Source organism: Gymnogyps californianus, chromosome 24 (genome assembly GCF_018139145.2).
Source record: "Gymnogyps californianus isolate 813 chromosome 24, ASM1813914v2, whole genome shotgun sequence".
Taxonomy (NCBI): Eukaryota; Metazoa; Chordata; class Aves; order Accipitriformes; family Cathartidae; genus Gymnogyps; species Gymnogyps californianus.
In genome coordinates, this window is record NC_059494.1 from 5,245,881 (window position 1) to 5,266,279 (window position 20,399).

The window sequence follows — 20,399 nt, forward strand, 5'->3', positions numbered from 1 at the left end:
CGGGGCAAAGAGCGGCAAAAAGGAGAGAAACCACCCCAAAAAGGCGTCAAGGCGGCAGCCGGCAGGACCACGACTCACACCCATACCAAAAAAATCCCGCCGCAGTGCCTCCGCGCCGCCGGCTGCCCTCGCCCGCCTTTTCGGGGGGTCCCCCCTCCCCGCCCCACGGGGGGGGTTGGGTGGGTGCCCCCTCCCTCGCAGTTATATTTTACTAGTTAGCCGGATTCTCGCTTCTCGCTTGCCGCAGCCGTTACACACCCGCCGAGCGCACCAGGGCCGCGAGCTGGGGCCGGGACCCCTCCCCGGCTGTGCCCCCCCAACCCTCCCCACCCCGGCCCCTGCATGACACCCCCCCCCCCCCCCCGAGCCCCCCACTCGCCTCCCTGGTGCTTCACGATATTTGATTATACCATTGTACGCAGCCATTACCGATAGCCGCCGCTCCTGCCTACATACCAGTTACTGACCGTGACTACGGATTTGGGGTTTTTTTTTTTTGGTTTTCTTTTTTTGTTTTGTTTCTTTTGTTTTGTTTTGGGGGTTTTTTTTTTTGTTGGTTTTTTTTTTTTTTTGGTTGGTTTCCCCCCCCTATGCAAAAAAGAGAAAAAGAGACAAAAAAGAAGAAAAAAACAAAAAACAGAAAACTGACACACACAAAAAAAAGATAAAAAAAAGAAAAGGAAAAAAAAAAGACAAAAAAAAAAATGTATAAAAATTAAACAAGCTATGCTTCAACTCCAGCCCGCCTCCGCCCTTCCTTCGCTGCCCCCAGGGGAAACTGAGGCACGGTGCCTAGCCTGGGGAGGAACCGGGTGTCCCAGCTGGGGGGTGCACTGGGGTGTACTGGGGTGTATGGGAGCAGAGCAATGGGTGCCCATCACCCCAGAGAGGGGAACCCCACCCATGGGTGCTCTTGGCCTGGATGAGGAGGGTGGCTGAGCTGGGTGCAGCAGCACCCCGGGGTGCACCCACAGCCCTGCTCGGGGGCTGTGGGGTGGCGGGGAGGTGGGGCCGGGGCAGGCGCAGAGGGGACACGTGGGGAGAGGGACACGGGTGGGTGCAGCCATGGGCTCACATGGGGACGCAACGCTGCCACCACCTCCTCTGCATCAAGACTTTGGCCACATGACATCACCACCTCGTGCACATGACATCATTGCCCTCACCCGTATGACATCGTTGGCCGAAGCTGTGCGTCACCTCCGCAGTCCCCATCGTCCCCGTCCTGAAGAGCTGCTCAGGACAGCCAGGGATGCCGAGGCCGGACGCCCCCCCCCAGGCTGTCCCCAGTTCCCCATGACACCCGTCGGTCCCCAAGCACCCCGGGACGCGGGGCGGGACGTGGGGCAGAACACCTGGGTGCAGGGGGTGTCAGGGGGCAGCGGCATGGCCGGACACTGGCTCTCGGCTGTCGCTGAGGCCTGGCAGCTTGTCGCATGCCAGGAACCTGCCATTCTCCCCTGCCCCGGCGGGCCCCATCCTGGGGGTGTGGAGCCCTGCGGGGGCGACAAGACATCCCCATCCCTGGCACGGTGACACCAGATGCTTGATGCCAGAGCAGGCTGGGGACCTTTACTGGTGTACAGCCGGGGGCACCCCCCGCTCCCCCACGGGCGGGACCCCCCGCCGGCCCGCGGGGGGGGGGGGGGGGGCCTGCTCCTGTCCCCGGCCGCCGCCCTCTCCGATCCACTCCGTCGGGCGGCTGATCCACGCCGCGTCTTGGCGGCAGCCGGGGCCGCCGCGGCACCTCCCGCCCTGCGGCCTCCCCGCAAAACCCGGCGCGGATCCGCGCCCCGCGGACGGGGCTGAGGGCGTGGTGCCCGACGGGGAGTCCCCAGGGCCGGGCATCGGGTGGGCAGGGGACGGCCACCACCTCAGAGGGCCGTGGCCTTGCTCTGCTCCTCGCCATCGCTCTCCTCGTCGCTGTCCTTCTCGGCCGCCGGGTTGGCGCAGCCGGCGTGCTCCAGCCTGCTGGGAGGGAGGCGTCAGCGAGACATGGCTGCCTGCGACTGGGCACCCCCGGCCTGCTCCCCTGGGGCATCACCGTCGCCTTTGGCCATGCCAAGGGTACGCTGGGCGACACACGGCACCGCCAAGCATGCACAGCACCACCAGGCCACGCGTGGCACCATCAAGCCACGTGTGGCACCACCAGCATGTGCCCGTCCCCAGGGGGAACCGAGGCCTGGGTGGCAGGGGGGCCCGGTGCCAGCCCCGCAGCACCGGGCCATGGTACCTGTCAGTCCCCTGGGTCTCGTGGAGGCCACCCTGCTTCCTGCGAGGGGAGAGAGAGGCTGAGCGGTGCCCGGGGACGACCCCGTCCCCACCCCGCAGCACCCTGCTCCCAGCCTCAGGCACGGCTCTGGGCCGGCACCCCCTGCCGAGGCGGCTGCAGGATGCGTCCCCGCCGCAGCAGCCCACCTGCGCATCCTGATCTGCCAGAGCCGGTTGATGAGCAGGAGCACGAAGACGATGAAGAGGAAGATGACGACAGCCGTGAGGCTGATGAGCCAGGGCTGCAGCTCCTTGGGGCCAGTGCCTGCATGGCAGGGGGACAGGGACGGGGATGGGGACAGGGAAGGGGACAGGGTGGGGATGGGAACAGGAATGGGGATGGGAATGGGGACGGCTTCGGGGGAACCCCATCCTGCAGGGGACAGGACCCCCCATCCCATGGCACCGGGTCCTGATTGTGCCGAGCTCAGCACTGGGAGACACTGGGGACACCAGGGGACATTGGCAGGCGCTCATCGCCACCCCCTCCCCACTGTCCCTTGGGTGTTGAGGAAGCCACCCCTGACACAGCCAACCCACCCCCGGGAGAGCACGGGTTCCCCGGCATGGTGGGGAGCACTGGGGACAGCAGGCAGGTGCCCCCAAATCTTTCTGCTCTGCCCCCAAAATGGTTGCTGCTGAGGCACAGGACAGACTGGTCCTACTGGGAAGGTCTCCCAGGAGCTGATCCGATGCCTCATGGCAGGCACGGCCACCCACCCCAGGGCACCCTGGGGCACGGGGGTACAGGGGGGGGCTGCAGGGGCACCTACCGGCCTGTCCCTGGGCGGTGGCGGGGAGGACGAACAGGACGAGGAGCGAGAGGGGCCGCGAGGCCCTCGGCATTTTCGGGCAGAGGCTGGCAGAGGGCTGGGGCACGGCCGGCCCCTGCCCGCACCCCGAGGTGGGCTCCTCTCCCACACCGCTGCTGGGGCCGACTGCCGGCGCCGCTCTCTGCACCCGGGGCCAAGGGGCAGCTTTTATTGGGCTCAAGAGGACAAGTGCCACCAAGCGCCGTGGCAACGTGGCTCCCGTAACCCTTGGGAGCTGGCACCTCTCCCCCGGCTCAGCCACCAGCACCTTGCAGCACCCAGTGGCCACCACCTCGGGGACCACGGCGGCACGTCATGGGGACGGGGCAGGAGGTGGGGGGGGTGGGCAGTGCCAGGCCACCCCCCCGGCCCTCACCCAGGTCCAGGCCAGCTGGGCCCCAGATGCAATGGCTGGTGCCAGCGGGACCCCATCACGTGCCCAGGGAGCACCCAGGTACCACGAAAAGCTAAATATGAATGGTGTTATCGGCGAGACCTTGGCAGGGCGAGCGGCTCCACTCCGCCTCGCAGCCCCCGCCTGCCGGGGCACAGGGGAAACTGAGGCACAGGGTGGCCGGCACCACCCCAGGGATGGACCATGGGCTTCGGCAGGGCCACCCTGCCCGTGGCGATTCCCCAAGGGGTGAAGAATGAGCCTGGGGACATGGGGACAGGGTCCCCAACAGAGGGATGGGGGTGGGGGGGGATCCAGCCCCAGCCTGGGTTTAAGGCAGGGCGTGGGGGTCCATACGGCGTGGCCCAGAGCGCAAGTGGGGCTCACGGGTGCTTTGCCTCCCAAGACTGGCTTTGGGGGCACCTGTGGGTGCCACTGAGCTCTGCCCCATTGGGAGGGGGCACAGCCTGGCAGCATCAGGGCACCGAGGGGGCTGGCAGGGGCAAATCCAGCCTCAGTGTACAGCTGTCCGTCTGTCTGTCCCTTCCCGTGCGTCCATGCATGGTTGTGCTGACGTGGGCCTCCCCGCAGGCATGTGCATCCGTGTTTCCCCTGTGCACGTGTGTGCACACCCGTGTCCGTGCCCCCTGCTCACGCCCGGGGCGTGCCCCCATGCCAGGGGTTTGCACCCCCAAGCACCCACCTTTATGTACCCACACGTGTGTCCACGCGTGTGCACCCGCACGTGTCCCTCCCCACGCGCCCACGCCCGGGGGCTGGCGCGGCTCCACCGAGGGATGCTGCTGTGCCCAGGCGAAGGTCGGGGGGTCCCAGCCCCGCCACCTCCCTGTGCCCACGCCTGGCTAAGGGGCGAGTGAGCGGGGCTGGGCCAGGCTGCTTTATTGGGGGGCAGCGATAGCAGCCCCGAGGTAAGCGTGTGGGGCTGTGCCGAGGATGGTGAAGCTGCGTGCCAGCACCGGCCAGCGTCACCGCCACACCCGAGTGAGGGGCCGGGGGCCGTGCTGTGACCTTACGGCCGGGCACGGCTGTGGGGTGCCGGTGGTGGCAGGGGGGTGTCCCCTGGTCCTAGAAAAACCTCTTCTTGTGGGAGTCGGCGAAGGAGATGGAGCTGCGTGGGGCAGTGGTGAGCAGCCCCAGTGGGATGTCCATGCCAGGCAGGGCACCGGCGCCTTCGCCCTCTGGTTTCCCCTCTGCCGGCATGCCGTCCTCCTCCAGCCACTCCACCTCCGGCACGGTCCCCTCGGCCATCACCGCCTTCTCCTCCTCTGGCTTGGGCCCGAATGCCCAGTCTGTGGGGGCAGAGACGGAGCCATCAGCGGCAAATCCCCACCACGGCAAAGGCTCTGGGTTTGGGGAACCCCCCCTTGCCCCCCGCCCAGCCCCATAAGGAGCCCCAAAGCTCAGCCCTGCTCTGGGCAGCACTCACCGGCAAAGTCGTGCACCAGGTCCTTGATGAGGTGCCCCACGATGGCGTATGCCACCACCAGCACCAGGGTGGCCGCCATCACCAGGTAAAGGACATAGCGGGGCAGGCGGATGCTGTCCAGGGCGGGGGGCTTGTAGTCCACGTACAGCACCCCGTCCTCCTCGGGGGGGGATTGCAGCAAGTGCCGTGACCCCCATGCCCCCCCGGTGCTGGGGAGCGGGGTGCCCCCCGCCAGCGCCATTGCCAGCTCCCCCCGCACCCCAGCCCCGAGCCACCGAAGCCTCTGCTGCACGGGGGGCCGCAGGGGAGAAGTGGCATCAGGGTCTGCGAGGCTCCTCCGTACCAGCAGCTCATGGGGACAGCAGGGTCCCCATGCGTGGTGGCAGTGCCACTCGCCCTCCGTGCGATGGGGAGCCGCTCGCCCGCTGCCGCCAAAGGACAGAGCATCTGCGGAAAAGAGCTTAGCGCCCGCTAATCCGGGCACAGCCCCGGCGGGCTCAGCCTGGGGGGTCACCAGCGGGCTCCAACGTGGCTCAGGGTCCCCAGAATCTGCCCCTCTGGCAGCACCGCAGGTACCTCCGTCCCCCGGGAGTGAGGAATCGTCTGCAGCTGGAGAAGACCCAAAGGCAGGGATGGGGAGGGACACCCCGACGCCTCCCCCCCCTCCCCGGAGCTGGGTTAAATCCCTCGGCAGGCCCCGGATCCCCCGAGCAGATGGTGTGAAATCCCGGCAGCAGCACCCTGCCTCAGAGGACAGGGCACCCTCCGAGCTGGGAGGCGATGGGCAGAGGGGAGGGGTGCTGCAGCCCCACGCCGGGGGTGGTGGTGGTGGGGGGTGCTCCCGCGGGGCCCCCTTTGCTGCGCAGAGTCCAACTGCAGCGAAGCAGCCCACGGTGAGGGGCTGTCACCTTCCCGGAGCTTCGCGTTGGCTGCTGCATGCAGCACCCTGCAGAAGGGCGCAGGGTCCAGGCACCACCCGAAAGCGATGCCCTCCGCACCAGGAGGGTGCAGGGTTTGGCCTGGACCAGCAGCAGCCTTGGAAAAAAAAAAAACCCACCCAAACCCTTCCCAGGGTGGGTTGGCCAGGGAAGGATGAAGGTGCCCGCAGGGTTCGGTGCCAAGTCAGGGCTCAATGCCCAGGCCCTCCTCCACCCCGGCACAGGTCCTGGCTCTACTGCACCCAGGTCACCCCTGGCCAGATCCCGGCCACAAAAATGCTAGTTTTGTTCCAATTTGGGCTTAAAAGGTGTTTTGGGGGAGCGGAGGCAAATGCTGGCACAGAGAGATTTGGAAACAACCCTGCGTGGTCCGAGTGAGTCACCTGTGGAAATGCCAGAAAAACAGCAGAGAGGAAGGGTTGGAGCAGCCGGGGCAATGAGCAGGGACAAACACACCGGCAAACACCAGGGAAACACGCTGGCAGCGCGCCGAAACCCACGCACTGATAAGGTCCCAGTGCGGAGCCGGCAGCTGCCTTACACCGATAACGTGGCAAGGGGGAAATGGCATGTCCCGCTGTCCTGCCCCATCACCCATGGGGGACGGACGCAGGGTGCAGAGACACCCCAAAGCTTGGTGGTGCTGGCTGGCTCCTGCCCATCACCCAGGGGCTACGGAGGATGAGGGAAGGGCGGGAAGAAGCCCAGTAACAGCTGCTGACTCCGAAACGGCGTGAAAACATCAGGTCTTTGTTTCCAGTGCCGAGGAACGGAGGTTCGGTGGCCCTCATCCTCCACGTCACACACAAGCGACCCCATCCACAGCACTTGAGTGTCTGACTTCCAGTAAGCGTGTACGGGCGATCAAAATTAGTCATGTCTCCAGTAAAACCTCCTTCCGTGGGGTCCTGAACTGGGGCTGGGGCTCCCCGCTCCAGCTGTGTCCCCAAGCACCAGAGCCCCGGGGATGCTGAGCCGGTCACAGCCGCAGCTTTAGGGACTAAGAGGATCGAGCCCGGGAGCGACTCACAAGGAGACTTCGGTCAAGGGGAAAAGCCCCGTCAGCAGGACGCCGGTTCCCGTGGTGCAGCGGGACCCCACCGGCCCCTCCGCTGGGCAGCACCGTGGGGGCTCCTGGGGCACCCCACGGGCAATGTCTGCCCTCCTTCCCGGGCCTGTCAGGGTTTGGGGGGCAGTTACCCCATGCCATCAGGGACCCCACCCCGTGCTCTCTCCTCCCATTACGGTTGGACTCAATCTTAAACATCTTTTCCAACCTAAATGATTCTGTTCTATCATTCTATTACGGCAGCCCCGGGGTTCCCTGCCAGGGCCTGACGCTGTGGCACTGGGTGCACCCTGCATCCAGGCAAGGGCTAAATCACAGCTCGACTCACACAGGAGCTCCCCCCACCAGCGCTTTATTCCCTGCCAGCCCCCGCCCCGTGCCCATGTTGGGTTGCCTGGGGGGTTTGGGTGCTGGGTGACGGCAGCAGACACCAGCCTCAGCCCTCCCAGGTCTGGTTAAACGCGGGGGAAAGTCTGGGCAGGCTCTGCCTCACCCTGTAAGCCCTAATGGCAGCGCCGTTCCCTGCAGAAAGAAAAAGCGCAGCCAAATCTTCCAAACTTTGCCATGAAACAACCCCCATCCCAGGGCAAAGGCTGCTGCAAGCACAGCCCCGGCCTGCCCCGACACGAGAGGCCAAACCCACAGCAGCTCCTCCGCTGCAGAGGCAAGGAGGGATCCAGCTCAGCACCAGCACCAAGGGTGATTTTGAGGCATCGCACTGCTACAAGCTACGAAAGCGAGCGCCCAAAGCCAGCCCTGGCCCCCCAGCAAAGCTCAGGCAGGGAAAGCGGAGCCGTTTCACACCAAGCCGCCACGGCAGCACAAGCCCAGAGCAGCCCCGGGCCCCGCAACAGCCGCAACAGGCTCCGACGTGCAGAGCGGAGCCCACCCGGTCCAAGCCCCGAGCCAGGCTGCGGGCAGGCAGTGCTGATCCTGGCAGGGAAAAAGGGGCAGATCCAGGAAACGGGGGGGGGGTGGGAGGCAAGTAGCAGCTCAGCCTGGATTTGGAGGGAGAAGGCGGCTGTAATTGTGCCAGAGAGCAAAGCCAGTTCCTCCTCCACCTCTGCCACGGCAAGGCACGGATCCATGTCGACAGAGGCGGCCATGAAAGCGCAGCGGGGCGGGGGTGGTGGGAGGCAGCGCGCCCAGCCCGTGCCCCCCCTAGCCAGGGCTCAGGCGGAGGCCTGCAGCTTGCAGAGCCCGTCGGCGTACTGGAACTGGGCACCGTTCTCATACTCGTACATGTCCAGCGCCACCTCGCAGCTCTCCCGCACCACCCGCTCCTCGTCGCGGGCGAAGGCACGCAGGGTCTCCAGGCAGGAGGGGCGAGCGATGGAGCCCAGGGCCTCGGCACATTCGTGGCGCACCATGGGGCTCTCGGTGCGGCTGCGCAGTGCGGCCGTCAGCTGCGGGACACAGGCCTCATCCTGCATCTGGCCCAGCACGTAGCCGATCTCATGGCGGAAGAGGGCGCTGCCAGAACGCAGTCCTACAGGGAGGAGGCGAGAGTGAGCCACCACTGTCCCCAAAGTGCACGGGGATGCTTGGCTGCTGCCCCCCACCCAAAAGCTGGGGGAATCCTAGAACGGTTTGGGTTGGAAGGGACCTTAAAGATCATCTAGTTCCAACCCCCCTGCCATGGGCAGGGACACCTTCCACTCGCTCTGGCGAAGCCATGGGGCAGGCTGGTCTGGGGGTTAGGGCAGGCCGTCACCACCCCAGACCCATGGGGACTTTTGGGGAAGGGGACAAAACACCCACAGGAAGGGCTGTCCCACCCTGCTCCCTGACCCCGCACAGCCGAGGCAGCCCCGGCACCGCACGCCCGCAGCCATGCCCCGGCGGCACAGGGACACCCTCTCCTGACAGCGGCACCCGCCCTGCCAGCAGAGCTGCCGGCACCCTCACCTGCCCTGGGGAGCCTGCGCTGCCCACGGGCCCTGCCCCACCAGCACGCTGCGCCTGGGGCGGCCTGGCAGCACAGCCACAGCCTCAAGCCCTCCCATGCTGTGGGAGTGAAGAGCCGTAACAGGAGCTCACAGATCCCCACACACCTCGTCTCACGGTGCAGACGTGCCCTCGGCTCATCCCAGATGGCTGGAGAGCCTCGTCCACTTCCCTTGGGCTGGGTTCAAACAGTTCCTGGGCTGCGGTCTCCCCCTTCCCCACTCAGGAGACATTCACTCCCCTCTCCAGAACTATGCCCAAACCCCAGGACAAGGTTGGCAGCCTCTGACTTTCCAGGATGGAAGAGCAGGACCCCAACACCCTGGGGCCAGGTCCCACCAGGAGATACCAGGTCAGACTGGTTGGTCTCAAGCCAACATTACAGACTGTGCCCTCTCCCACCCAGACCCACGGAGAAAGGGGGCCTGGAGGACAGCGAGGGGGCTGTGAAACACCAGAGAGCACACAGCGCTTTGCGATGTGGCTCTTGCAAGCAAGCAGGGGGACAGCAGCTCTAGAAACAAACGTGCGAAGAGCCTAAGAGGAGCCCCGCAGCTCTGGCAGCCCTGGATTTGCGAAGGGCCGATCCCGGATTAACCTGTACAGACTTACAGCGAGGAGACTGCTGGCAGCCTCGCGCTGGCCCTTACCATCCGCCAGCGCCAGCACGGCAGCCTGGCCCCCCAGGTTTCGCAGGGCAAACATGGCCCTGTAGCGGTCGAACAGCGTGCACGACTCATCCAGGAGGGTTTTGCGGAGTTTGGCGACGTCTGTCTCCTCAGCAGGGGGAGCAGGATCCACGGAGAGGTAGGGGCTGGTGCCCGGCTCCTGCTTGTTCTCCTGCAGCCACTCCAGCCTCTTCACTGCCAGCTGACACGTCTCTGCCACCTGCGGGGACAGGGACACAGCCCTGGCTGCGGGACGGCACCATACAGTGCTGGAAGGGCACCCAGGACTTCCCGACGGCGGCTGGGTGCCAGCACACAGCAGGATGCCACTCATGGTGTCCCTGTCCATGGCCAGGGGCTGCCCAGGAGAGACCTGCCTCACCCCCCTGGACCAGCAGTGCTGCACCCCAGGAGAAATGACACCCCACCCCCCCCCGAGCCTCACCTCAACCACAGAATCCTCTGAATAGCGTTTCAGGATATCCAGCACATCGGGATTCCCGATAGCACCCAGGGCTTCACCTGAAGGAAGGACGTGTCAGGATATTATCAAGGTGTCGACATGAGGAGGACCCTGCTGTGTCCTCTGCCAAAGCCTTGCCCCGCTTTGAAGCGGGGACACAGGCCTGACTCTGACCGATCCTACATGAGACAGCGAGGCAAATAAACACAGCAGGAGCCAGCCTGGCCAGCAGGAAGGGGAATGCTTGGCCAACCAGTCCAGCCAGCATCGGCCAGGGGATGTGGCAAGGTCGTTACATGCCTCAGGGTTTTCCAAGCCATGACACCCAAGCTGGATCAGGCCATCATGAGCTGTTCGGTATGCGGGCAAGCACCCGCAAGTCCCACTTACAGGCTGGACCCTTCCCCTGCACCCACAGCTGCAGGAGCTGCCATCGTACCCGCCTCGTGCCTGACCATGGGCTCCTGGCTGGTGTCCTCCAGCACCCGGATGAGCACAGGGATGGCCGCTTCGTCCTGCATCTGGCCCAGGCAGTAGGCCAGCTCGTGCTTCAGCAGCGCGGAGCCATCCCCGAAAGCCCGGCTGATCCAGTCCACGGCCGCGCGGCCGCCCAGGTTGCGCAGGGTGAAGAGGGCTCGGAACCGGGCGGGCAGGGGCTGGGCCGCGTCCACCAGCGTCCGGCCGATGGCCTCTACCTCCTTCTCTGTCACCATGGTGCCGGGGAGGGCAGGATCCGGTCGCAGGCAGGCCTCTGGCGGGGCTCCCTCCGGTCACGCTCCTGCGCGGGGGGAAGGGGGTCAGGGGGGGCCCTGGGCGCAGCCCCCGGGGCCAGGGGCGCCCTCAACCGCCAGCCGGTCCCTCACCCCGGGGCAGGGAGGGCAGAGAGGGCGGCGGCGCGGCCCGGCCCGGCAGCCGCCGCGGCGGCGGCGAAGGGGCTGCCCCAGCGCAGCAGGCAAGCCCCAGCCCTGTGCCGGCGGAACCGAGTAGAACCGGACCCCGGGGCCGGGCCTGGTCCCACGGGAAGCGCCCAGACCTGGCTTGACTGGATCCCCAGGACCGATACGGAGCCCCCGCCGCGACCGCGCCAGCCCAGCCCCGTTCAACCGGAGCCGCCGGGCCGGGCCCTGACGGGAACGGGGGGAACGGGGGAACGGGCCGAGCCGGGGGCCGGTCCCCACACTCACCGCGCGCCGCCATGCTGCTCCCTCACGTGACCGCGCCGGCGACTCCTACTACCGGACTTCCGGACAGGGGAGGGCGGGACCGCCCCAAGCCCGCTCACGTGTGTGTGTGGGGGGGTGGGGGTGCTACCGTTACCCCCCTGCTCCCGCCGAGTGGGAGCGGCCGGGGGAAACGGGTGTGAGTGGCGGCGCATGCGCGGTGGCGGCGGAGCGCAGGCCCAGGCCGCGGGTAGGGGCGGGAGGCCGGGGGTACCGGCGGCCCCGCTCAGCCACCGGGAGCCCCTTCCAGCCCGGAGGCCGGGAGCACTGGTCCCGCTGGAGAGGGCCCCGCACCGTGAGGTGCCCTTGCGGAGGCCCGCGCTCGAACACCGCCGCGGCGGGCCGGGAGCTGCCCTCCTCCCGGGGGACGGGCGCTGCCAGCCGCTTCCCCTGCTCCAGCTGGGACAACCCGGCCCCGCCGGCGGCGGGTCCCGGCCCCGCGGGGAGGGTGGCCCGGCGGGACGTGTCTGTGCCGTTCCCCCGCCTACCACCTTCCAGCAAAGTGCTGATGGAGGTGCCTTTGCGCTCCGGCAGCCGGCCCTGCCCTGGCACGGCGGAGGCAGCGTGCCACCGGGCGCCAGCCCGCGGCGGGAGGACTAGCGGGGGAATAAACCACAGCCGCTTGATTTCTCAGACGATATGGGGGGGTGCAGAGCTGCGTGTTTCTGCTCACGCTGCAGCCGGGCTGGGAGCAGAGAGATCAGAGGCGCCGGCAGAAAGAGCTGGCCAGTGAGACAGGGAGGGACCTCGGGGTCCGAGCCAAGGACCCTCTCGGCAAACCCCTCAGGAGAGGGGTGAGGAGGGACGCCAGGCTGGGGCAGCTCAGCCCGCTCCCCCCCCGAGGGCAGCACGTGCTGCCCGAGCAGCAGCGGAGCGGGAGTTTGCGGATGCAATTTCATTCCGGGCTGGTGCCAGCCCCTGGCAAGTCACTGCTCTGCCTCTTCCTTCCCTTCCCCTCCCAAGTGTGTTTACGCAGCAAGTTTCGTACCTTCAAAGGGGTTTTGCCTTCTTATTTCAAGCCTCCTGCTGGTTTCGGCCTGACGGAGGGGCCTCGGGACAGAGACGTGCTCCCAGGAAAGGGAGACCCAGGCAGCCCTCTCCCTCGCCCAGCCCCAATCCCCGCTTTACTCATGCAGCACACAACACACCACCAGACTGCTCAAATCCTGGAAGAGAGCAAGGGCACAAAATACATTCCACTGCCTGAAACCACCACGGCAAAACCAGCACGAGCGTGATGCAGCCGCCCCCCTCCTCGCCCCGGGAACGGCTGGTGCAGCCGGCAGCCTTCCTCGCTCCGCCGGCAGCCTTCGGCAGAGGCGAGAGGGTGCAGTCCTTTGCCAAACAGCCCGGTACCGCTGGGCCAACGTTTGCTGGAGTCTGTGGGAAGTCTGCGAGCAAGGATGCGCAGGGCTGCTTCTCCCCCCAGCAGCCCCGTCAGCCCTCCCCGCAGCTCTCGAAGTACTGGCACATCAGCTCGCGCACTTGCTCGGCCCGGCCGTCCTCCATGGCAGCGGGCGGAGGCTGGCAGGGCTTGGGCAGCTCGGTCGGCTCGGTGCCCTCCAGCCACTCCTCGTTGAAGGGGTTGTCGTGGGCTTCGCAGACGTTGTGCAGGATGCAACAGGCGAGGACGAGGGTGGGCAGCAGCTCCAGGCTGCAGTCGTCACACTTCAGGAGGATCTGCCAGCGCGCCTTCAGGCGCAGGAAGGCGTTCTCAATCACGCTGTGCGCTCGCTTCAGGCGGTAGTTGAACTGCAGCTGCCGCTGGGTGAGGTTCTCGTCCTCCTGGTAGGGCTTGAGGATCCAGTCTTGCAAGGGGTAGGTGGCATCGCCCAGCAGCACGTATTTCTGCGCCTTCCCCATGAAGTGCTTGGGAGGGTTGGGACACAGCCGGCCCTCCTTGGCCAGCACCCACAGACTGGAGCTCTCCAGGACCGCGCTGTTTTCCATGCTGCCGGGGAAGGCGGTGGAGACGTCCCAGAACTGGCCCAGCCCGTCCACGGTGGCCTGCGTCAGGATGGAGTGCCAGCCCTGGCCGTTGCAGTAGTCGGCGCTGAGGCGCAGGGGCGGGTGGATGGGGATGTGAAGGCTGTCCAGGGCGCCGATGCAGTGCGGGAAGCCCCAGCGGGTGCGGAAGATGCGCACCATGTTCTCCAGCTCCTTCTCGTTGGGCAACCGGAGGTAGAGGGGCTTCAGCAGCAAGACGACGGCGTAGCTTACCTCCCGGACACACGTCTGTACCGTGGAGGGCCCCACGCCAAAGAGCGGGCTGAGAGTCTGGTACTCCACGTTGGTGGCCAAGTGCCACAGGGCCACGGCCACCCTCTTCTCCAGGGGCAGAGTGGGGTGGAAGTGGGCGCTGTGCGGAGCCAGCCCGGGCCGCAGCTGGTTGCAGATGTAGAAGAAGGTCTCCTTGGACATCCGAAACTTCTCCAGCCAGTCTTGGGGCCCAAACTCCTTCAGGACCACCCGCTCCCACCAGTCTGCGCTCCTGACGCTGGGCCAGGCGCGGGGGTAGAAGTAGCAGCTGGTTCTCCTCCGGCGAGCGATCAGGAGCTGCAGCGTGGCGGGGAGACAAGAGGGGCGTGAGACGGCGCTTCCCCGTTCCCCACCCCGTGCTTCGCTGGGACCCCCCCCTCTGAAGACCATCCAGCTCAAGCGACCTGCGCAAGGCAGGGAGGACGCCCAGTGCCACGTGGCCAGCGGTCCCGACTGGCACTACTGCTGGGTCAAATTTTCCGGTTCCTGGGAAACCCCATTGCAAACCCACCAGGCAATAGTTGTGACCCTGGACAAGATGCCCAAGTGCCGCAGACGAGGAGCCTCCTGGAAAAGTCCCCTTCTGGGGCGGCCACGTACTCTGTGGTTTTATTTGTTAACGAGTATTACTTGCTTTCCTGCAACCGAGCGAACTGCGGGCTCGGTCGTGATTTGGAGGGGGGAGCGAGCACCCGCGCTCCCGGCCCCTCCACGGGAATCTTTTTTCTGTTATTAAATTCTAAAAAACATCTTTAAGCTGAAAAGAGGCTTTTTTCACCTTCCTCGGCAACTGCCCAGGGAATTGGGTTCCCCGTGTTCCCACCCAACAGCTTGTCCGCGCTGCCACGTGTCCCCAGGCCCTTCATATCCCCCATCCTTTGTGTCCCCCACCTTTGATGTCACCCCCTCCTTCGTGTCCCCATGTCCTCTGCATCCCCTGTCCTTCAAGTCCCCCATCCTTCGTGTCCCCCCATCCTTTGTGCTCCTGTCTTTGTGTCCCACGTATCCCCCACGTTCCCCATCCTTTGTGACCTCTGTGTCCCCTGCGTCCTTTGTGTCCCACATCCTTCCTGTCCCTGCGTTTCGTGTCCCACATGTCCCCCATGTCTGCCACCCTTTGCGTCCCCCTTGTGACCTCTGTGTCCCCCCTCGTGCCCCTCCATCCTTCCCATCCCTGTACTGTGTCCCGCACATTCCCCCATCCCCATTTTTTTGCGTCCCCGTGACCTGCGTACCCCCCGTGTCCTTCGTGTCCCACATCCTTCCTGTCCGTCTGCTTCGTGTCCCTTACGTCCCCCATCCTTTGTGTCCCCGTGCGTCCTCCCGTGCCCCTCGTGACCCCCACCCTCCCCGTCCCGCGTGTCGTGTCCCCAAGTCCCCTCCTCTACGTCCCCGCCTTCCTTCCCGTCCCCCACCGATCGCGCCCCATCCTCGGCGTCCCCCACGTCCCCTCCCCGGTCACCGTCATCAGCCGCTTCTGCCGCTGGCTGTAGTAGTGCCGGAGCCAGGCGCGCCGCTGCGGCCCGTCCCAGGCCCCGGCCCCGGTGCTGGCGCTGGCCCCGGCGCTGGCCCCGGTCCCGGTCCCGGTCCCGGTCCCGGCCATGGCCCGCCGCCCGCTCGCCCGCCGCCGCGCCAGCGCGCACAGCAGCACCAGCAGCCGCTCCTGCATTTTCAAATCGGGAGCCGGGGCCGCCCTGGAAGCGATCGGCCGCCGGGTCACGGCGGGACCGGGGGGCGGAGCGGGGCGGGGCGGCACCGTACGCCTCCACCCGCGGCCATCACCGCCGCACGGCAGGGGCCCGCCCCGGCTCGCTGCCCTCCCCCGGCCGGCACAAAGGGCGCCGGTACCGGCCCGACCCGCCACCGCCCCCGCCTCACACGGGGTAAGGCTGCGGGTCTCCCCCGGGGCCGGGAGGCCCAGGAGCCCTCGGGCTCTCCGCCCGCCGGTATGGAGGTCCCCGGTGCTCAACGGGAAGGCTCGAAAAGGCACGCCGGGCTCCACCGTGGGGAGGAACTGGCACCGGAAGAACAAACCGAGAAAACCCGACAACAAAACGAGCGGTGCCGGTCCCCTGGCTGTGCCCCAGGAGCGGGGCCCGAGTTGCCCAAAGGGTTTTTCGGGATGCGCCGTGGTGGGGATAGGTCACATCCCGGGATCCCATGTGACAACGGGGAACAGGGGTATCCCTCCGGGGAGGCTGCTGGGGTGCCTCGTGTCCTGACTCCAGGGCTTTTTAAAAGGAACGATTCAGGTCCTTCTTAGGTTACTAGCTGCTGCTGCTTCTTGTTGTAAGTAACATGCAAGGGAGCCTCAAAGAGATACTCAGTTAATCGCAGGAGACCGAGCTGCCTCACAGACAGGGGAATCACATGCCGGCAGCTCGTTGCATGGCTGCAGTACAACTAACATCGGTCGTTGGTGCAGGGCAGGCTGTCAGTGGGACGCTGGCGTTGGGTTATGAGAGCACCGGGGCATTACAGATAGACGCAACCTGCAGACATGGCATCCTCCACCTCCTTTGACCCCCAGTAAACACACCGAGCCCCGCCAGAGCCAGCCCGGCAGAAGGGAAGGGGGCATGCGCCATGCCGCGGGAAAGGTCTGCGGCTCGGGCTGGCTCTCGTGCAGGTGCTGGCGTCGGCAACAGCTCGGGCGAGCGAGTCCTCCCGGCCGGCATCGGCCCAGGGCTGGCTGCAGCTCTGCAGGCCGCCGCGCTCACCGCCCTCGCCAAGCCGTGCCTGCCGGCCAGCCGAGCTCGGGTACCCGCTCCCGCCGGTGGTGGCGGCGGAGCTGCGGGCGCTCGCGAGGTCTCTGGCCAGCCGCCGGCGGCTCCTGCGCCCGGGGTCCGGGGCGGCAGGGTGCCACGGCCCGGCGCCTCTGCGGGAGCCGCTCCTCGGGCCTCCCGCCAAAGCCCGCCCGGTGCGGCCTGCTGGGCGGCCCCGGCCCGCTCGCCTGCGCCCGGCAGCACCCGAAGCCCGCCCGCCGAGCCGGGGGCTGCGCGGGGCTGCCCGCACCGGGAGGGGAGCCGCGAGGCGCTGAGGCAGGGCTCCGGGGAGGGCGGCCGCCGTGCCTGCACCCGGGCCCTCGGCTGCGGCCTTCGCGGGGGGCAGGCCGGGCGGGCTCGTTCCCCCACCTCAGGAAGCCCCTACACGGCCATGACGTCGGTGTGCTGAGAGGTGACGTCAGGCCCTGCCCCGCCGCGCCCCGGGGTCGTTGCCCCGGCCCGGCTGAGCCGCGCTGAGGGGGCGGGGCCGGGCAGGCCGCGGCCGTTGCCATGGCGCCGCCACTTCCTGTATTGATTCGAACGGGAGGGCGGGGCGCGCTCCCGTCGTGCCGCGCGCGGGGGCGGTGCCCGCGGGCGGGGGCAGCGCCGCGGGGGCGGCCGCCATATTGGAGAGCGCTGGGGCCGGCGGAGACTGACAGGAGGAGGCGGAGCGGGGCCGGGCCGGGCCGGCCGGGCAGGTAGGGCGGGCGGCGGGGCCGCGGCCCTGCGGCCCTGGGCCGGTGTCACGGCGGCGCGGGGCGGGCTGCAGCCGGCCCCTGTCCCTTCTCGTTCCCCCGGCGGCACGGGCCTGTGGGCTCCCGCCGGGCCGGGCGGCGGGGCTGGGCTCGCGGAGGGGCCGGGCGGGGCGGGGCGGGCCCGGCACCGGGGCTGGGGCAGCCGCTGCCCGGCGCGGCTCGGAGCCCGGCTGGGGGGTGCCCTCCCTCCGCGGGCACTGCCGGGGGACGCGGGGGGGGGGAAGGATCCTGGCCCGAGCTGGGGCCCCGAGGGGCGGCGGGCGTGGGGGCAGCGGCCTCCCGGCCTTCGGGCCTGCCCCGTGTCCGGAGCTGAAGGCGCTTCGCTGCCCGGAATGACCGCGCTCCTCGGGAGCGCCTTCCCCCCGCTTTCTTTACGGCGCTTTGTCAGAGCTGGCAGGACGGGACCTGAGCTCTCTGCCGGATGACTCGGAGTCGTCGCGCTGCGCTGGCCTCCGTGCTCAGGCCACCTCTTGCAGAGGGCTGGCTTGTGCCGCGATTGCTGCTACAGCTGCCTCGAGGAGTCCATCTGCCTTAACGCATCGGACGCGTTTGTTAACGGACATCGTGCGTCCGGACCCCCGGGGGGGTTGTGCAGCCTGTGTGTATCCACAGCAGCTGAAAGCTCTTGCCGTAGACCCTTCATTCCGTCAGCGTACCCTGGCCCGCTTTGGAAAGGCGTGATGAGAGTCAGAGGCTAGTTCAGCTGCTGTGTCTTCACCAGTTCTTGGTTTCTCGGTCAAATTGATAACATGAACGGTAGCTGAGATTTTTGTGGTGTGGATTCTAGTACTAAAGAGAACTACCAAGTGGCGACAAACAAGCGACTTCTGATAAAAGTTTCTATGTGCAGCACAAGGTGGTGATGTGCCATAGTCTATCTGATGCCTTTTGTGGGTCTGAGGGAGCTAGATATCGCCGTGTCTTTCGTTAAGGTTTTTTTTAATGTGTTGTTGATGTTTTGGAAATGGAAGTAGTACGCACGTTCAGCAAGTTTACAGGCTTGAGGTCTGAAAAGTCTGAACTGAGCATCCTCCACGCGTGGTGAGAGGGTAGGCCTTCTGCTGGAGGAGTCATTAATGCGCAGTGAGGTCTGTTAGGTCACGTTGGAGTCATCTGTCAAAGGTGTCATAGCCTTTATTGCGTGGGTGATTTTTTTTTTTCCCTTGTTTTGCAGCTCTCTTGAAGGCGTTATGCTCATTTTCTTGTGAAGTGCTGATTCTTACTGAGTTACTGTGTTTAATGATGCTAGCCTAGTATTTTGTGCCGAAGGCTCTTTGCAGAGCAACTCCCCTGCTGGCAACAACATCTCATATTAAAGAATGATTTTTATTTTGTTATTATTATTATTTTTAATACAGAAGCAGAATTTTCTGGGGCTGTTGACTGAAGCTGCTGTGTTTTCTAAATTCTCTGACTTTCTTTTGTGGGTAGACCAGGGGCACCATTGCACCTTCAGTAGCTTAAACGTTATGATGAAGCAGACTTTTGAATCGCCTGGCCTTTTCAGTAAAGTTCCATGGACAAGGCTGCTGGTGAATTTTTAGTCTTGGCTTTTAGTGCACTGACTTCTGATAAGGCTTCTGATAAGGTAGACCTTTTATCTAGAGCTGGTGCTCTTAGCTGTTTGTACTCCGTTTTGAGATGTAAGATAATTGGACAACCGTATTCCGTGAATTTTTCTGGTTTCTTTTGAAGGGAAACTGTATGTTAAAGTTAGTAGCTTTATGAAAAATTGCCATGCTCAGACAGAGTGTATAAACTACTAAAAAAACCCCAAACAAACAAAAAGCCCTAAAGGTTCTGTAAAATGTTACAAAATGCGTACAGTAGCCTTTCTCTTGTGCTTCCCTCTACTCCTAAGTCAGTCCTCTTTGAGTCTAGAATGCCTAACATGGAAGAACTCCACCCTTACAAAGACCCCATATCCCTAAGGTCCAAGTACTTCACTCCATCCATCCCCGCTTCCTTTTTATTAAACACTTCGCGGTACGCAGAATAAATAAATGAGTAAATATCTTCTAGGTAATCTCCAAAATTGCTGCCATCATATGCTGGTTGATGGGCAGCCGAAAGCAGAACCTCCGTTTCTCGTGTCTGTCCAGTGACTTGTCCAAAATGTGTGTTTATGTGGGGAAAACTGCCATCAGGTGACAATGGAAGCAGAAGCGCTGTTGCTGCAACTTGCCCTCTGCTTCCTCCGCCGGCTGCCTCTGCAGAGGTCTGCAACTGCCAGTAGCTCAGCTCTCGTGTCCGAGGAGAGGTTCGGTGGCGAGGTCGTACGGAGAAGGCTGTGTGGTGTTTCGATTGCTCCCTCTGCCTCGTGAGTCGGGAAGGGTAGCAGCATCCAGGCGTATCAGTTTGGCACAGGTTACGTCATGGACCGAGGTGAAATCTCAAAGCAGAACGTGGCGAGGTTAATGCCTGTCCCCTCTTTGTCAATGAGTAACTTGAGGCGATTGTACCCAACTCCTTCCCCAGCGTATGTGTTATCCTCTAGCACCTGCAGAAAGGATGGCGTTTCGCACCCGCTCTGCCCGAGCACAAAGGCACAGCCAGCAGGAACCTGTTTCATTACATCTGCAGGAGCAGCGGAGCAAATGGGAGTAGCAGAACTTGTTCAGCACTTGGTATTTCTCAAGCATGATCTGCCAGAGCTGAACCTGATCTTTAACTCAGCCTTCAGAGCTTTAATCGAGCCTTTGTAACAGCCAGAAAGGAAGAGGTGTTCAAACGCTGTTTAACCCAGGTACCTTTGCTAATTATTGTATCTCTAAAACTGGAGAGTGTTTTTTCTGCTGCCTCTTGTTTGGTTTTCCTTTCATAATAGATGAACCTCTTACAAGACTTTGTTAATTAGATGCAGAGGTTGCCTCTTGACCCACAGGCAAGAGATGACACAGAGGTGACCCCTCATTGAGCATGCGTTATGTTTTACCGCTCTGTGTATTTCCCAGTGTATGGCTTCCTGCACGGCTGAAGACTTTGTACTTTATTTCGGATTCCCTGGGAGCAGGCGTGGCCATCTTATTTATGGAGCAGCACGGTGAAAAGATGAAATAATCACTACCTGCAGGCAATAAAAAGGGTTTTTCTGGTGGTGATTTTCTGAGAAATCTCCTGCTGAGTACGATTGTCATGTCTGCTTAGATAAACCCTGTGCTCCTAACAGACTACTGTACACTGCAGTGAGATGTGTATTGAATAAAAACGTCATCTATGAAGGTAAAGTAACAAACCTACAATTCTCCTAACTTATTAAAAGCTGGCTGAAGCAAACTTGGAAGCCCCTTAGCTAGGGCCCTGGCTGCTGCGTGGGTACGACAGTGGAGGGGGCTGCTGACTCTGACAGTCTGATCTCTGTAATTGAGCGGCACGCTGTGTTTGAGTC

At 64.4% G+C, this 20,399-nt stretch overlaps 3 protein-coding genes across 4 annotated transcripts; all 3 read right to left on the reverse strand.

Annotated features, from left to right (window-relative positions):
- Positions 1-1,874: 1,874 nt before the first annotated feature.
- Positions 1,875-3,120, reverse strand: SMIM24 (small integral membrane protein 24). The gene is made up of 3 exons (XM_050910799.1): positions 3,048-3,120; positions 2,422-2,539; positions 1,875-1,968 (listed from the first exon to the last, which is right to left on the reverse strand). The coding sequence occupies exons 1-3, from the start codon at positions 3,118-3,120 to the stop codon at positions 1,875-1,877; spliced, it is 285 nt and encodes a 94-aa protein (XP_050766756.1).
- A 4,150-nt stretch (positions 3,121-7,270) lies between these two features.
- Positions 7,271-12,356, reverse strand: DOHH (deoxyhypusine hydroxylase). Of its 2 annotated transcripts, none has more exons than XM_050910519.1 (5): positions 12,221-12,356; positions 10,452-10,790; positions 9,995-10,071; positions 9,532-9,769; positions 7,271-8,423 (listed from the first exon to the last, which is right to left on the reverse strand). In XM_050910519.1, the coding sequence occupies exons 2-5, from the start codon at positions 10,723-10,725 to the stop codon at positions 8,107-8,109; spliced, it is 906 nt and encodes a 301-aa protein (XP_050766476.1). In that variant the 5' UTR covers positions 10,726-10,790; positions 12,221-12,356; the 3' UTR covers positions 7,271-8,106. The 2 variants fall into 2 exon arrangements, with proteins under 2 accessions (XP_050766476.1, XP_050766477.1); XM_050910520.1 differs by lacking the exon at positions 12,221-12,356 and adding an exon at positions 11,197-11,227.
- Positions 12,357-12,396: 40 nt separating this feature from the next.
- On the reverse strand, positions 12,397-15,008 carry LOC127025499 (uncharacterized). The gene is made up of 2 exons (XM_050910518.1): positions 14,954-15,008; positions 12,397-13,788 (listed from the first exon to the last, which is right to left on the reverse strand). The coding sequence occupies exons 1-2, from the start codon at positions 14,957-14,959 to the stop codon at positions 12,670-12,672; spliced, it is 1,125 nt and encodes a 374-aa protein (XP_050766475.1). The 5' UTR covers positions 14,960-15,008; the 3' UTR covers positions 12,397-12,669.
- Positions 15,009-20,399: the final 5,391 nt, after the last annotated feature.